This window comes from Watersipora subatra, chromosome 4 (assembly GCF_963576615.1).
Source record: "Watersipora subatra chromosome 4, tzWatSuba1.1, whole genome shotgun sequence".
NCBI lineage: Eukaryota > Metazoa > Bryozoa > Gymnolaemata > Cheilostomatida > Watersiporidae > Watersipora > Watersipora subatra.
Genome location: NC_088711.1, coordinates 2,335,294 through 2,353,240, shown reverse-complemented (window position 1 = coordinate 2,353,240; position 17,947 = coordinate 2,335,294). Strand labels below are relative to the sequence as shown.

Here is a 17,947-nt window from a genome sequence, read left to right as displayed (position 1 = left end):
CACCGGTTTGTGGCAGAAGGAGGTTATAGGAAATGTACCTTCCGCTAGCCAAGTATTATGCTGTTCGTATTTTTGGCAGATCATTGAAGGTTGTGTCTATGATTGTCAAAGCAATGTTTTACATTGGCTCAATGCTAGTTTTTTTTGCTAGAGAGTGAGCATGTGCATAGTTGAAGGAATTAAATATTACTTGTCTTTGATTGACTCTACTTGAAAGCTTTATAAATCGTGCCCTCATTCGCTGACTTGGGAACTTATCTCATGTGTTTAATATATTGTAATGTTTAGCCGCTGCTTAGCAACCCTGATTGAAAAGGGATTAAAATCATTCACGCTTCCTTCCTACGTGCAAGGTTGCATTGTGTTAGCATACACTGACATATGCAACTCCGCACTATCACAAAGCTCAAGCTTACAGTCATAGCCTAATTGCCTGCCATACGCGCTTGCGTATGCACAACACTCTATGAATGCTCCTTATCTGACACAGCGAATGTGTATTTGTCAAACAACTGGCACTAAAACACAGATAAGTTGAAGAGGTACACTGCTTGACATCTTCTAAGGGTAACCTTGGCAAGTGAGAGAACACGTTCTGCTTCACGAATTTTTTCTATTCATTGAGTCCACGGAGAAAGTTTACCGAGTATACTGGTAAGTACACAAAATAAGTATATTGAGTAAGTACATAAAGTAAGTCAACTGGGTAAAGAAATGGAGTAAGTATAATGGGTTAGCATGTTGAGTAAGTATACTTAGTAACTGAATAGAGTAAGTATACTGGGTAAGTACATAGGGTAAGTATACTGGGTAAGTACATAAGGTAAGAATACTAGACAAGCACGTAAAGTAAGTATACTAAGTAACTACATAGAATAAGTATACTAGATAAGTATATTATGTAAACACATAAAGTAAGTACATAGAATAAATGCATAAAGTACGTGCATGGAGTATGACAATGGGTTAGTACAGGGAGAGATTGTACTGCGTAATTGCAGGGAGTAAGTTACTTATATAATTTCATAGTGTGAGTACATTAGACAAGTATATAAATTAGCTATACCGAGTACGTACACAGAGTGAGTAGACCAAGTAAGTATGTAGAGCTAACATATCAAAGAAGTGCATAGAGTAAATTAACTGGGTACATAGAGTTAATACAAATATATATAACAAGCATACTAGGCAAGTACATCCATAACTTACACTCTGAATTTATATTCTTATTCCCTACACACTCTTCATTTCAACCATAAAGATTGTTGACTTACAATTTTTGCAACCAATTTTTAACCAACTCTAGAAGCCTGTGCAGATCCTCTGATAGCAGTCGTTAATCCACACAGCCTACAGCTAATGGTATAGGCATACAAGTCTTACATGTTGTGTCTCTAACACATATCTTTAGAGAGCTGTCAAAGAGTGAGAGAGACCTGTCAAGAGCTGTCAAAGAGTGAGAGAGACCTGTCAAGAGCTGTCAAAGAGTGAGAGAGACCTGTCAAGAGCTGTCAAAGAGTGAGAGAGACCCGTCAAGTAGAACTGTCATAGACAGAAACTAGGCAGATGAAAGAGATCAGTGTTGGGTGAAGTGCAATTAGTCATCAAGATGAGTGAAGAGGAAATGGAGTCAGAATCAAAGCTCCTCTACCCAACTATTATTGAGTCTGATGAGGAAGGGGAACTGCCAGGGGCAGAGGGCTCTACATATCTCTTTCCTGACAGGTGGGGGTGGTTCTTTGACGGCATATTGTATATTTGTGACTTGCTGGCTATGATGTTATGAAAGCAGACAATTTGTAATTATATATTGATTAGCATCAGCAGGTCATCTTGAAATGCTTCATTTATAATTCCAGCGAGTTTGAGCCAGATTCAAGACCAGAGGGTGTGTCCAAGCACCCAGAAACTGGAAGAATAGTCAGAAATCACATAGTCCAAGATATTGTTTCTCTGTTATTACGGCGAGTTGTTCCAAATGTCCCAGATAAGCCGAGAGGCTACAAGTTACATCCGGTCTCTCGTCGTATTCTCACACGAGATGAAATCATCAAACAGGCGATGGAACAGGCTCGTCGTGCTCGGTCAACTACACATGCGCTCCACACCCAGCCTCTATTGCAGCCACATGATCTTAACAGAACTCCAAAACTACCTCCAATAAAACCTTTGGAGGATTTAGAGCTACAGGAAATGATTGCTCGAGGCAAATCCAAAGGGTATTCAGATGCAGCATTCTTGAGAACGCGGAGGGACAACCAGACTCGGCGTCTGCTCGTGCCAAGTAAGGAAGAGGCAGAAACGGTAGACATTTGGAGACTAGAGGAGCAGTATCGCACCTCTATAAAAAGACTCAAAGGCTATTCGCAGTAGAACAGCAGCGGCCTAACTGTATATAATGCTTTTCCTGTGTATATAATGTGCATACTTAAATATAATGTACTGTGTCATTCTAATCAATCAGCAATACTTGCTTATGTTAGCTGTTAATTCATCTCTAGCAGGCGGTACGGAAATATCTAAAACAGTATTGTAATATATCAGAGTCTAACAAACAGATTCTTCATGGACAGCATTTGATCCAATGATTTGATGTGAGCAAGTTCATGTTCCACAGTGTCAGATGAATCGGTAAGTTGTTTAATGTTCAAATAGGGTATTAGTATTTTAGCCAATATTTATATCCGCGGCGTGTGAGTTATTTTATTGAGAAAGATGAGAAACTCGGCAGAAAACCAGAAAGCTCTGCAGGCTGAGATTTGATTCTATGAGTATAATACAAAATCTAGCTGTTTACTAAGCTAGTAGAAAGTACATATAATAGGAGACACACCATTGTTGTCTGGTTAAAAACCAGATACTGAGTTGTGTTCTTGTCTTAAGAGCTGTCAACTCAAGAAATGTGAATACTACTCGAAAGTTGGTGAGCAACTTCTATGTATAGTGGTACAGATCTGTTTTTCTCACAACATGTTGATTTTCACTTCGATATCTTGAGGCATTGTCACAGAGGTCAGTACACACCTCAATATTCTTAAGGACTCTCAAAATAACCACCAGTTTATAAATAGTTTTCATATTCTTTCATTTCATTCCTAGTTTTATTTCATGGCGTGACGGTGGTGTCATTAATTCTCACCTCCTCGATCCATGTATGCTTTTGCAGCATTTTAGATTCTGTCAGAATAAAAAGTTTCTCATGCTATGACAGTATAACAAGGATATATAGTGGCAGTACCACAATGCCTATTAACACATTACAGTAGCGAATAACAACATATACTCACAATACAGTGGTGAATAGCAACATATACCCACAGTACAGGGATGAATAACAACATATACTCACACTACAGTGGTGAATAGCAACATATACTCACAGTACAGTGGTGAATAGCAGCATATACTCACAGTACAGTAGTGAATAACAACATACAGTATACCCACAGTACAGCGGTGCATAGTATTATATAGTTTCTATGCACAGAACATAGATAGTAACATATACTTTGTTACTATACAGTAGGTATAAAAATGTAATATATGTTTTATACCCACTATACTGTGAGTATAGAAACATACACTGACATTACAGTAGTTTCTAGTGATATATACTCACAGCACAGTGGTTATAACAACATATACGCACAGTACAGTGGTAAATAACGACATAAACTCGCAGTACAATAGTTTATAGCAATATATATTGTAGCTAGATGCATTATCAATGTATATGTATGGTGGCATACTGCCATAACTATAAAAAGCTAGTGAAAGACAATACCTATTATGTAGCGCATAGAGTGTATTAACACGCACACACACACACACACGCACACACGCATGCTCACACACACACGCATGCGCACATATACGTATACAGAATTGTATGCACATTCATTTTGGCAATTTAGGCTGGTTGACCACTGAATTTGTATACATGTAATATTATTAGTATTCGTTCCTTCGCATGCTCAAGTCGGCCATTATTGTTTTTAATTCAAATAGTTAAGAAGCCACCTTTTTGGTGTTCTGCACCATAAAACAATTAAGCATAATCGTTCAATAGAGATTGTCATTTGTAACATGTGTCAGAGAAATGACTGTTTAGTTGGTAACCTTATTCCAATACAACATCGAAAGGACAACTCCTCACCAACAATGTATGAGAGCATAGCCAGTGCAATTATGGAAAGACAGTTTTTGACAACATCACATTGTATTAGTAAGATAAATCTATGAAAGAGAAGTTGCACGTAGAAATGACTAAGTTAGCAGCTCACAGGGAACATTCATATCTTGACTGTTTATCCACAGTTTCCTTCATATTCTATATAGAGGCATATGGTCATCGCTTGAGAGTAGTGTATAGACTTGCTATAAACAAAGTTATAGAGTGATATATAGCAGAATATAAACAGAGATGGGAAGAGGTAGATGGCGGTATATAAACAGACATGTAAACAGTTGGCGTGGACCAACATAGAGATGGGGTGTATGAACAGGAGGCGTAAACCAACTTAGAGATGGGGTGTATGAACAGGAGGCGTAAACCAACATAGAGATGGGGTGTATGAACAGAAGGCGTAAACCAACTTAGAGATGGGGTGTATGAACAGGGGTGTAGTCCAACATAGAGATGGGGTGTATGAACAGGAGGCGTGGACCAACTTAGAGATGGGGTGTATGAACAGTGGGTGTGGACCAACATAGAGATGGGTTGAATGAACAGGGAGCATGGACCAACATAGAGATGGGGTGTATGAACAGGGGGCGTGGACCAACATGGAGATGAGGTGAATAAACAGGAATGTAGTCCAACATAGAGATGGGGTGAATGAACAGGGGCGTGGACCAACATAGAGGTAGGGTGAATAAACAGGGGTGTGGACCAACATAGAGATGGGGCGAATAAACAGGGGCATGGACCAACATAGAGATAGGGTGTATGAACAGGGGTGTGGACCAACATAGAGATGGGGTGAATAAACAGGGGCATGGACCAACATAGAGATAGGGTGTATGAACAAGGGCGTAGACCAACATAGAGATGGGGTGTATGAATGGATGCTAATACCCTTTGTCGGAGAGTACAAGTAGCCAAACTGTAAACAGGAAATGCAGCTGCAGTTGATCCATTGCATTGAACTTGTATAAAAAAGTGCTGTCATACAAGGTTTAGGCTGAGAACTCTGTCTGCTTGTATGTGTGCACTAAATAATGCAAATAGTTTTAGGTGAGGTGTCTAATTAAGGGTAGCTATGAGGTAAGAGAAGATCTCACCCTGCGCCTGTTTACTTTACGCCAATCAAATTGTTTTGAATATCTTCATGCTAATTGCTAGGCCTAGTCTTAATACTTTAGTAGGCTAGGAGCACCTCAAGCATACTTCAATAAGACGGTTTTTCTAACTTTTCAGAACATAGTTAATGATATCAGTAAGATCTTACTAAGAGACGACCATGTGTAGAAGCATGAGATACTTACTCTCTCGGTAAGTTACAGCTAGGAGATACTTACTCTCTTGGTAAGTTACAGCTAGGAGATACTTACTCTCTCAGTAAGTTACAGCTAGGAGATACTTACTCTCTTGGTAAGTTACAGCTAGGAGATACTCACCCTCTCAATAAGTTACAGCTAGGAGATACTTACTCTATCAGCAAGTTACAGCTAGGATATACTTACTCTCTCGGTAAGTTACAGCTAGAACATACTTACTCTCTCGGTAAGTTACAGCTAGGAGATACTTTATCTATCGGTAAGTTACAGCTAGACATACTGTATCAGCTATCACAATCATAGCGCTATGACAGCAGCCTACACGTAACCATTTCTGAGCTAGCCTTTAACTTTTATAATTGGAATGTATAGACATTGAACAAAAGGCTACAAATATTTCTCTATAGACATTATTCTATATGTTTTGCCTTTACAACCAGCATAAAGAACTATTTGAAGTTGTTCAGTAGTGGTGAACTGATCATAGCATGCTTCTATCTCTAGACAACTAGTTTAACATTATCACCTTTTCTACAAAGCTGAATTTTATCTGTTCCATGTCAGTTTAGTTCTTCTGTCAGTTTATATTAGTTGTAAAAGGTTACTAATTAGACTTGGAACCTAAACATTTGCTATGCTTTAATAAACTGTGGCAACCTCTCTCACACGCAAGCAATATTTTAAGAAATGGTTCTTTCCTTATGGTAGCGAATGCAGAAGATGATCAGTAAGCCATGTCTATATAACAGCGTGTCAGCAAATTTTGACCAATAAGTTAGCTGCAATCAACTGTAATTCTATGTCTAGCCTGAGTACCCCGCAATCTGAAGGTAGCATTGACGATCGCTTCAAGAGTGTGATGAGCATTTTGCATTATCCAGGGAACTAGACCAACTCTCTCCTCCCTAACTGTTAGCCATAGCAACAGGATTATAACGTTACGAGCAGCAGACTAAGCTATCATCATGAGGCTCTCTTCGTTGCAACTCAACGTTACTCTTTTTATTTCCGCAGTCTTCATTGGTAAGCTGAATCACAGGTATTACTCTCAAGCTAAGAAATCATACAAAACAATTTGCTTTTGTACTTTGTACCATAGTTTCTGGACAACAGTCAGCGTGCCGCTGCCAGGGCTGCTGTGTGAAGGGTAGTGTGGTATGGTATTTTATATTCAACCTTGAAAGCTTCCAGACTCCTATTCTATAACCTATAATCTATAAATTACACTAAAATGACTAGAGCTAGGCTTCCACATTTTATAAAAAATAGTAAGCAGACAGACATATGTATCTCATCTCTCTAACTAGTAAACAAAATAAGCTTTGCATTACCTATCTGGCTGTACCATCATCATGGAAGGAACTGGCGCAAAGAGTTAAATTAACATGGCTATCATTATGTACAGTGAATATTGTGATATCTCTATGGGTGCTACCATTTTTTAGAGCAGATATTGTGATAACTTTATGAATGCTACCATCTTGTAGAGTAGATACTGTGATAACTCTAGGGGTCCGGCAACCATAGTGTAGAGCAGATATTGTGCCAACTCTAATTGACAAATGCTCATTAATAGTGACTATCTGCAGAGGAAAGACTCCCAGACCACTGGTTGTCTATTTTTCTTGAGAAAAAGCAAAGGTTGTTAGAGAGATTTATGCGGCCGCTGACTATTTTTACTGGTCGGTTAATAGTGAGAGCGAGGAAAGCAAGAGCTTCTTATTCTCCTCAGGTTATACAATACTTTAACACTAAACATAGAGACATCTGAAGAGGTGGCCAGTAGGTATGTCAGAAAGAGCTTCATGGTATTTTTTCTAAGTTATCACTATGACTCGCTAGTCACACACTAAACCAAAAGTGACAAACGGAAAGCTCTAATTTTCAATGTCTAGATAACTAGAGTAAATATTTAGTGATGGATGTAGTGTAATAAGGCTTGAACCTGCCTTTACCTCTGGATACAACCAGTGAGGGTCAAATCTAAAATGAAATATTCTAAACTTGGACTACTCTTTTGAAATGAACATTTGTAAGGTTTTATTGCATATTATGTAAGGTTGTCATGGATGAAATTAAAGACACATATTACATTGATCAATGATACAGTAAGACCATTTAAATATGCATTATATTAAATATTGGTGAGATGGAATTATTAACATATGCATTATATTAATTATTGGTGAGATGGAATTATTAACATATGCATTATATTAAATATTGGTGAGATGGAATTATTAACATATGCATTATATTAAATATTGGTGGGATGGAATTATTAACATATGCATTATATTAATTATTGGTGAGATGGAATTATTAATATATGCATTATATTAATTATTGGTGAGATGGAATTATTAATATATGCATTATATTAATTATTGGTGAGATGGAATTATTAATATATGCATTATATTAATTATTGGTGAGATGGAATTATTAACATATGCATTATATTAATTATTGGTGAGATGGAATTATTAATATATGCATTATATTAATTATTGGTGGGATGGAATTATTAATATATGCATTATATTAAACACTAGATGAATGCCCAGTGTTACAGGGATAGTAGAATATTTACCCAATGAATTTGAGTAACTTACCTGGTAAATTAAGCTTGTCTAAATCTTTACTATCATAATAGTAAAGATTAACGTTATGCGTAATGTTGGTTCGTTTAAAATCAAAGCTGGCCAATAGTGTTTTCGCAAGCACTGCATAAGTATGTGCCCTAGTAATCCTTAGCATGGCAAGGACAGCATAGTGTATTAGGTTAGCTCGCCGGTCCGTAGACCAGGAGGTTACGAGTTCAAATCTAATGCGATGTGAATTTTTTGTTCCTTAAACTTGATTGCTAAAACAGGACAGATGAACGACAGACAAACCCTGAGATTTATATTAAATATTGGTAAGGTGAGACCATAAAATATGCTTTTTCCTAATCAATATTCAGCTGTAGAGCCAAAATACTCATTACATTAACAATGTTAACCCCTCCTTGCCATCTCCGTCACCTAGCTGCATGCTCTCATAAGTGATCCTTTGCAAGAAAGTGGTAGAGTTTTAGTAAGATGCAATACTTCGCTGGCACAACAAACATATGTACGTATTGACATATTTTCTTGGTAAACAGTAGTGTACTTTCAGTAGCATAACTTGCAAAGATGTCAGCTTCCACGATGTATACAGTGTATAGCGGGTGAGATTTCGAGTGTATAGTAAATAATGAATTGTAATAAGTCCGTGCAATCATTGGATGGAGTTGTCTCTATCTTATCCATTTTGATCAGCCATTTATGGTTCTATGAGCAGTGTTTTCAGTGAAGTGATCTAAATTGACCTGTAAATGTAGGGGTAACAACCTGCTACATGCCAGAACCGAGCACTCTTGTCATCGATGTCACTTTGAAGGATATCGCTGAACGAGTGTCAAAAGATATCGACTGCATGAAATTCGCAATCAGCTCTACTTTCAAAGTCTATAGTCCTCTTGTCAGGAACACAAAAGTCTACCAGCCAAACTTGAACTGTATGAAGCTCATCAATGGTACGTGTCGCTTCAGAACCCATCAGAGCTGTAAGTGGTATCATTAGTAGCGCTTGTCTTGCTGGGAATAGCTAATCAGCTGTGAGCTGTACGGCAGCACATGTGTTTAGCACCGACTACTAGACATCAGCTTAGTCATCAGGTCTTTAATAGAGCTAATAATATCCCTGGCAACACAGCCAAGGCTGAGCTTCTAACCAAAACAATTTACAAGAAATATTAGTAATTTCAAAGAATCGATATCTAGAGCTTAGGTGAGAGACTCTAGGTGCCTAGCTGTTGCTTACGCTGGGATATTAGGCAGTTTTTACAATATGGAGTCACTAGACACAGAGATCACTAGTCAAGAATCGTCAGAGGGGTCCCTACAGAAACACCTACAAGGACAGACATTTATTTTGTTATTATCTGCACCTGTTCTATCAAGTTTCACCAGAGACAACTGGTTGAGATCAACAGTAAATATTCCATGACTTATTGTAGCTGGTGCAGGACAACTTGTTGAAATTACATTCGATGATGACTATGACATTGAAGAGTCAGAGAACTGTAAATACGATTCCTTGACATTCCAAGATGGCCCTTTTGAGTTTTCCCCGGTGATGAGGAAGTTGTGTGGTAAAGGATCCAAGGCTATGACACTGAGGTCAACCACAAACTATATGAGACTGACCTTCATAACCGATGATGTCATTGAGAAAAAAGGTTTCAATATCTCATACCGGTACATCGACATACCAGGTAGGCCTATGGCAGCGCTGCTCAAACAACCTGTGCACGAGAAATTGGTGATAAAGTTGATTTACTTGAATGACTTACATTTTGTTTATTCACTTACCTTATAGCCGTGTTCTGCATTATCTATATTTCACTGGAACTTCACTGCTAAATGTTCAGTCTTGCAGCTTTAACTTATCAATATACCTTATAATATAGTATATATTGTTGTGTCCATTCAGTCATTTAATCCTTTATTTATTTATTCATTCATTTCATTATTCACATTTTAATAAGTGCGTTTTTTTCAGTTATCTAGTCATTAACTTTTTGAATCAAATTATTTACATAAGTATCATTTCAATCATTCATTCATTCACTCATTCATTCATTCATACACTCAAGCACTTACTCCGTTATTCTTCTAACCATTCATTCATTTTTTTCCTAAATCCATTCCTCAAATTATAAGCATTTGTGTTCGATGAATTAATGGAAATATAAAAGTTTTATGTTTTTTAAAGGCTACAGACACATACATGGGAATATATACACATACATATACATTGTATATGAATATCCTAAATATCACTTTTTGTCATTTTAGAAAATGCAACAAATAGAGAGAAGTACCGAGGTGAGCAAACAAGAACTGCAAGAATTGATACTTCTCTCGAGTCTCATTTGCCTACTATCTGCGCTAATATTCCATGACTAGGAGTGTTTTACAGTTTGACAGGCTGTCCTGTCTGACTCAAAATCCACGCTAGCCACTGTCAACTACCAATTTCCAATACATATCTGATAGAGTGCATTTAGCCATGTTTGATCTAATGTAGAAGCGAGGACATAAATAAGCTAAATGTTTTAAAAGTCAGTGAGTAAAGGGATAGAATATGATAAAGTTTAAAATTGATACGTTGTGCTTTACAGACTGCTACTTTGATGTGCCATTCACTGGCAATCAGACGCTTGAGATATCAGAAAAGGCAGTCAGAAAGTTTTATAGCCATCTAGACGATTCCCTGACGGACATTAATTGTGTTTGGGATATCCGCAATACCGATGGAACTACGGTGAGCTGAGAGCAGCGAGCGTGTTTGAGGTGTGACGAGCATGATTGTGCATTCTCTTGTTTTATTAAAATGTTCCAGTGCAAAAATGTAGCATAGCATTACGTTACCAGGGGCAAGAGCGTTTTCCTAACAACCATCTTTCTTGAAAATACCGTAGGTATGTTTGTTGGCCTTGTTCTGATGACTGCTGGGTGTAGGTGTGCACTTCATCAGTTCAATTGAATAGTCTAAAGACAACACTACCAGAAGGACAGCACTGCCACTTGTTCATCTATTCCTGCCACTTGTTCGTCTATTCCTGCAGGTCTGGTTGTGGATAGATGAGATTATTCAACCAAACCTCATCAACTGTAGCCTGAGGAGCATGGAGCTCTACTCCGTTGAGCACAAGTAAGATGATTGCCTGCCTGTCCATTATTCTGCAGGTTTCTAATTAATCCAGATGACAGCAAACTAGAGTGCTGAGCGAGTGCGGCTGTTACGTAGAGATGTCGGCTGTTACGTAGAGATGTCGGCTGTTACGTGGAGATGTCGGCTGTTACGTGGAGATGTCGGCTGTTACGTAGAGATGTCGGCTGTTACGTAGAGATGTCGGCTGTTACGTAGAGATGTCGGCTGTTACGTAGAGATGTCGGCTGTTACGTAGAGATGTCGGCTGTTACGTAGAGATGTCGGCTGTTACGTAGAGATGTCGGCTGTTACGTAGAGATGTCGGCTGTTACGTAGAGATGTCGGCTGTTACGTAGAGATGTCGGCTGTTACGTAGAGATGTCGGCTGTTACGTAGAGATGTCGGCTGTTACGTAGAGATGTCGGCTGTTACGTAGAGATGTCGGCTGTTACGTAGAGATGTCGGCTGTTACGTAGAGATGTCGGCTGTTACGTAGAGATGTCGGCTGTTACGTAGAGATGTCGGCTGTTACGTAGAGATGTCGGCTGTTACGTAGAGATGTCGGCTGTTACGTAGAGATGTCGGCTGTTACGTAGAGATGTCGGCTGTTACGTAGAGATGTCGGCTGTTACGTAGAGATGTCGGCTGTTACGTAGAGATGTCGGCTGTTACGTAGAGATGTCGGCTGTTACGTAGAGATGTCGGCTGTTACGTAGAGATGTCGGCTGTTACGTAGAGATGTCGGCTGTTACGTAGAGATGTCGGCTGTTACGTAGAGATGTCGGCTGTTACGTAGAGATGTCGGCTGTTACGTAAAGATGTCGCAACTTTAGCGAATCTCAGTAACCAAAATTAGGTCAATCTTCTAACAGATCAATTTTGATGAAGCTTGAAAAATGACATTTCACTCGTTCGTAACACTATAATATATCACTCTATGGTCTGGCAAACTGTAGCGGCCATGACAAAGCTAAGTTAAGGTCGATATGATAAATTGCAAAAATTATAAAATGTGCACTTTGATTTTGTTTTAGTTCTTAGTTTTATGATTTGAAACAGTTTTTTAAAAATTATGATTGTTTTCCAACGATATGGCTACTGTTTGGCTATGCTTTGGATAAAAATGTTTAGACTGGCTCACTGCCATGAGCACTATGAACACTATGACTCACTGCCATGAGCACTATGAACACTCTGACTCACTGCCATGAACACTCTGACTCACTGCCATGAACACTATGAACACTATGACTTACTGCCAAGAGCACTATGAACATTATGACTCACTGCCATGAGCATTATAAACACTCTGACTCACTGCCATGAGCACTGTGAAAACTATGACTCACTGTCATGAGCACTATGAACACTATGACTCACTGCCATGAGCACTATGAACACTCTGACTCACTGCCATGAGCACTATGAACACTATGACTCACTGCCATGAGCACTATGAACACTCTGACTCACTGCCATGAGCGCTATGAACACTATGACTCACTGCCATGAGTACTATGAACACTATGACTCACTGCCATGAGTACTATGAACACTCTGACTCACTGCCATGAGTACTATGAACACTATGACTCACTGCCATGAGCAGTATGAACACTGTGACTCACTGCCATGAGCAGTATGAACACTATGACTCACTACCATGAGCACTATGAACACCATGACTCACTGCCATGAACACTCTGACTCACTGCCATGAACACTCTGACTCACTGCCATGAACATTATGAACACTCTGACTCACTGCCATGAGGACCATGAACACTCTGTCTCACTGCCATGAACACTATGAACACTCTGACTCACTACCATGAGCGCGATGAACACTCTGACTCACTGCCATGAGCTCTATGAACACTTTGCTTGATACAGAATCAATCTCTAAAACTGTATAGAGACAATTGCATTGAGGAAACAGTTGCATTGCTAACAGGTGCTGGCTTTAGTGTTAGGACAAGATGTAATAACATTTGCTGTTCACTCTGGCAGAAATCCACATTGTACGCTTGCCCCTAATACTAGTAGGATTTGAGCTTAAAGACAAAAATTTTCCGTACTTAATTTACTTTTAATTGCTGTAATTTTGCATTGCATTTACATTTTCGCAGGTTGTATGAAGTTGCTAAGCCACTGACATCTGGCAGCAACTCATGTTTCATGATTCGCAGCAAGTTCTTTCCTGGAACCTCCAGAGTCTTGTTTCACCTCAGGAGCAAACGTCCAAGACTTCTTCCATTCATCCGCATTAACTTTACTTCATACAGAGAGCCGCATTCTAACCAAGGTATCACCTTAAGGGGCCTCCAAGTTTTTATTATTCTGCTATAATATGTTTTGAATATTATATGGTATGCGCTGGTAAATGTACTCAAAATAGCTAGGAAACCAAACAGAGTTGCAAATGAAGGCTTATTAGACAGTCTGTAAAGTATAGCCTACGCATGGTGAGTCATGTGACCTTGTGGCCCATGTGACCTTGACCTACAGTTTATTTGCAGCTGTTTAATTACCGCCAAAGGTAGTAGTAGAATAGTTACCTTTTACTGCAACAGCTGCTGTTGTACTTATGCCTTGGGTTTATGAATTCTAAAGACACTCAGCTTGTGTTTGAATTCAACACTTCTTTTGCCATACAGAAGGGCAACTATGCAATGAAAGCTGGCACAGTTGTGAAGATGGGAGACTATGTTTAGATATAAACCTAGTCTGCAATGGCGTATACAACTGCCCTGATGGAGATGACGAATCCCAAGAAGCCTGTGACCGCAAACGTAAGAAAAACATAGGTTACTTGTCACTAATACGCATCTGTGTAAAAACTAGTATAAAAGATGTAGTAGGTGTTTGAGACATAACTGCCAATGGTGGGGATGGTCTAGACATGACTCACTTGTCCTGTCTAGATGTAAAGCAAGGAAACCAGACTACTTGTAGGGTGACTGCGTAGTGGAGCTCGGGTGTTCAAGTTTGACCCAGAAGAATTTGACCGTGAAGCGATATGATGTTTACTACATTGTACTGCTCCTGACACAGCGTGTCAGCAGTGACAAGTGCTTGTTGACATACTATGTAATTGTCTGAATGGCCATGCATTGCTAGTTTACTGCTTACGGTGAGTGAGTGTAAGACGACTCTAACAGTCATAGCATCATGAGCCTTTCTTATTGTTTTATCAGACGGACGGATGGAGAGGAATGCAGGTAAATGAGTGCATTGTTCTGTTCTCATCACACTATTACTTTATATGAATAAGTGTTAGCTGAAATTCGAACCTTTTTGTCTGTGTGAGTTTTATTATGTTACGTGTGCCTTATTGTTATCTCAAGTAGAAGGAGTTGTGTGTACATGGAATGTCTTTTTGGTCACTTTATGAGTTTACTAGCTTAGTATAATGTCAATCTCAAGCTATCTCTAGATATATTTCTTCACTAGTTCTAGTTATAATTTACCTATGTCAGACACTAATCTAACAAGATGCGAAGAACATCGCTTGAGAAAAAGTTGATTATTTGTATTGGAGTGAGCCGTAATAGAAATAAAACATTGGTGAAAAATTATAAAAACTGATAGTTTTGAAGACATCTTATGTTTGGCTGTTTTAAAATTTATAATACACATAAGAAAAACTATTTGATTTTATAGCATTTCCTCCTTTATTAGGGCAAAACCATTTTATGGCTGGCAATTTAACCGCTATCTGGTTTGCAGGTTATGGAGTTTGCCAAAACCTTTATTTTTAGTTGAAGGTTTTTGTTCTAATATGCATAAATTTGTCCTGAAATTTTAAGATAAAAATTGTTTAGGCCTATATATTTTTCGTGTTAATCAAACCTTATGAGCATGGTTATTTGTTATTGTATAACTGTTAGCTTTTGAATCTTGCCTAAGAAAGTTTTGATAAATTTTAGATGGACAGAAGTTTGGCTTACAGTTTATATTTATTGGAGCAGCAACCATGTTCTTTATAATGGTGACCGTAGCCTTAATTGTGTCGGCCAGACAAATGATACGAGAAAATATTGAAGTTGAAGAGAGAAGACAATCCTCAACTGTTATAATAAATCGCCGCCCGAGCCGACTTTTTCAGCAGACAATCCTTCGGAGACTTCCGGAACCACTGCAAGGTATGAGAGAGTCTGTGTTTGCCAGCCCTTATGTAAAGAGCCTGTACCTTACAGACTCGGTATAAGCCAAGCCATGCAGCCCAAGCACGAGTTCCCAGTTCGATTGATCTCTTACTAATATCGGTTAATCTTATGTCACTCCAGATATTGTTTATACCAGTAAGCTATAAACAAAATTATTTTTCATGAACAGCATCTACAGTTTAAACACTTTCTTTATTGCCTGCCCTTGTCTCTATAACATGTTTATAAGTATGCCCTCTATACTTGACCAGACATATAATAAACTCTCATCAAAAACATAACTAATTAAGGCCTCCAGTCAGTAGGTCAAGTATTAGCAGCAATATCACAACAACCTACTGTTTTGAACTCCTTGCTGCAATGGTGAAAAACTGATGAAAATTGTTTACATCTGTTATTAGAGAATGTTAACTTTTCGATTGACATTGACAGAGCCTGAGTTCTTTTGTTTATTAATTAGTTTGATAATTTTATTACTTGATCTAAGACTAAACCAAGGAACACCGCGACAATATATGTACATGTATATGTGCATCAAGACAGGCTACCAGTTTACTACTACTACTACATGTACATGTATGCACTTGTGTTTACAGACTACCTCTGAGCGCAGGGCTGTAAACGGTATGCTGCATGTGGGTTCAGTGCTTGTGTGGTGGTTGAAACAAGACTTCTTGTCTACTCTACACGTATACATACATAGCTGTTACCTACAGACTTCTTGTCTACTCTACACGTATACATACATAGCTGTTACCTACAGACTTCTTGTCTACTCTACGCGTATACATACATAGCTGTTACCTACAGACTTCTTGTCTACTCTACACGTATACTTACATAACTGTTACCTACAGACTTCTTGTCTAATCTACACGTATACATACATAGCTGTTACCTACAGACTTCTTGTCTACTCTACACATATACATACATAGCTGTTACCTACAGACTTCTTGTCTACTCTACACGTATACATACATAGCTGTTACCTACAGACTTCTTGTCTACTCTACGCGTATACATACATAGCTGTTACCTACAGACTTCTTGTCTACTCTACACGTATACTTACATAACTGTTACCTACAGACTTCTTGTCTAATCTACACGTATACATACATAGCTGTTACCTACAGACTTCTTGTCTACTCTACACGTATACATACATAGCTGTTACCTACAGACTTCTTGTCTACTCTACACGTATACATACATAGCTGTTATCTACAGACTTCTTGTCTACTCTACACTTATACATACATAGCTGTTACCTACAGACTTCTTGTCTACTCTACACGTATATATACATAGCTGTTACCTACAGACTTCTTGTCTATTCTACACGTATACATACATAGCTGTTACCTACAGACTTCTTGTCTACTCTACACGTATACATACATAGCTGTTACCTACAGACTTCTTGTCTACTCTACACATATACATACATAGCTGTTACCTACAGACTTCTTGTCTACTCTACACGTATACATACATAGTTGTTGCCTGCAGACTTCTTGTCTATTCTGCACGTATACATACATAGCTGTTACCTACAGACTTCTTGTCTACTCTACATGTATACATACATGTACATAGCTGTTACCTGCAGACTTCTTGTCTATTCTGCACGTATACATACATAGCTGTTACCTGCAGACTTCTTGTCTATTCTGCACGTTTACATACATAGCTGTTATCTGGAGCCAAATGACTAAATAAAAAAGACAAACTTGTAAACTTCCATAGTAAACTCTGTAATTTTCTGTTTGAAGCATGGATTGGTGTTTGCTATGTGTAGGCCACCCGTACGATACCTTAGCATAGCCTGAATGCATTGCCAGTTTCAGCCTTAAATATACTCTTAATTTCAGAATTAACTTGCTGTATCAAACAACATTAATTATGGTTATTAGTAACTTAGACGAAGTTTTCCAGCAAATACAATTGCTGTTTGTAAAGAAACAGGATTTCAGGAAGACGGTAAAAGCCTTTAAACCTTATAAGAAACTAGAATTAGCGTCTTATAATTTTCATAGATTATTTCATAGATTATGCCTACTTGTATAACTCTTTCTCTTTCATATACATGTAGAGAAATTAATACAGTGCATTGGCTTATCGCCTAGCTAGCATCAACTATATCTGACTTTGTAGACACCGCTAGCCATGAGTCAGCGTCTCAGTGCTCTCGTCTAAGTCATTGCCCACACTCCGCAAGAAACAGTATGTATAGCAAGAGAGGCAGCTGGTTTCTCAATGGCAGCGTATCTAATCTGTCTATAACCTCTAACGAAGCTAAGGCTAGGAATGAGGTTGCTGTCAACACTTCTCCGAGCGCTGCACCAGCAGCGTTTCTTTCCCCAGAGCTCTATACGGATCCATTAGAGATGAAAAGATTAAGGGTGGCGAGTAGAACCGCCAGCACCTAAATTCGCTGCCAACTTAATCGTTGATCAGGTTGTGGCAGGCCTAGCCACCAGAGTATATATAGTAAGCCGCTGTCGCCCGTCGAGTATGTCAGCTATATTATC

At 38.6% G+C, this 17,947-nt stretch overlaps 2 protein-coding genes across 3 annotated transcripts; both read left to right on the top strand.

Annotated features, from left to right (window-relative positions):
- The first annotated feature begins 463 nt into the window (after positions 1-463).
- LOC137394912 (uncharacterized) lies at positions 464-2,403 on the top strand. Its single transcript, XM_068081692.1, has 3 exons — positions 464-654; positions 1,412-1,725; positions 1,860-2,403. Exons 2-3 carry the CDS (start codon positions 1,610-1,612, stop codon positions 2,371-2,373), a joined length of 630 nt encoding a protein of 209 aa, XP_067937793.1. The 5' UTR covers positions 464-654; positions 1,412-1,609; the 3' UTR covers positions 2,374-2,403.
- Positions 2,404-5,377: 2,974 nt separating this feature from the next.
- LOC137394730 (neuropilin and tolloid-like protein 2) lies at positions 5,378-17,947 on the top strand. Of its 2 annotated transcripts, XM_068081494.1 has the most exons (12): positions 5,378-5,494; positions 6,381-6,522; positions 8,864-9,058; positions 9,542-9,799; positions 10,383-10,412; positions 10,709-10,851; positions 11,156-11,241; positions 13,371-13,546; positions 13,899-14,033; positions 15,171-15,386; positions 16,007-16,034; positions 17,571-17,675. In XM_068081494.1, exons 2-11 carry the CDS (start codon positions 6,465-6,467, stop codon positions 16,015-16,017), a joined length of 1,308 nt encoding a protein of 435 aa, XP_067937595.1. In that variant the 5' UTR covers positions 5,378-5,494; positions 6,381-6,464; the 3' UTR covers positions 16,018-16,034; positions 17,571-17,675. The 2 variants fall into 2 exon arrangements, with proteins under 2 accessions (XP_067937595.1, XP_067937594.1); XM_068081493.1 differs by lacking the exon at positions 16,007-16,034 and having other exon boundaries at positions 17,571-17,947.

What these genes read in the sequence shown, in the direction of transcription:
- LOC137394730 (XM_068081493.1), top strand. Translation starts at nt 6,465, where the DNA reads ATGAGGCTCTCTTCGTTGCAACTCAACGTTACTCTTTTTATTTCCGCA. An exon ending in GCAATACCGATGGAACTACG is followed by an intron (nt 10,852 to 11,155) that starts GTGAGCTGAGAG and finishes CTATTCCTGCAG; the next exon opens with GTCTGGTTGTGGATAGATGA. An exon ending in AGAGCCGCATTCTAACCAAG is followed by an intron (nt 13,547 to 13,898) that starts GTATCACCTTAA and finishes TTTGCCATACAG; the next exon opens with AAGGGCAACTATGCAATGAA.
- LOC137394912 (XM_068081692.1), top strand. Translation starts at nt 1,610, where the DNA reads ATGAGTGAAGAGGAAATGGAGTCAGAATCAAAGCTCCTCTACCCAACT. An exon ending in ACATATCTCTTTCCTGACAG is followed by an intron (nt 1,726 to 1,859) that starts GTGGGGGTGGTT and finishes TTATAATTCCAG; the next exon opens with CGAGTTTGAGCCAGATTCAA.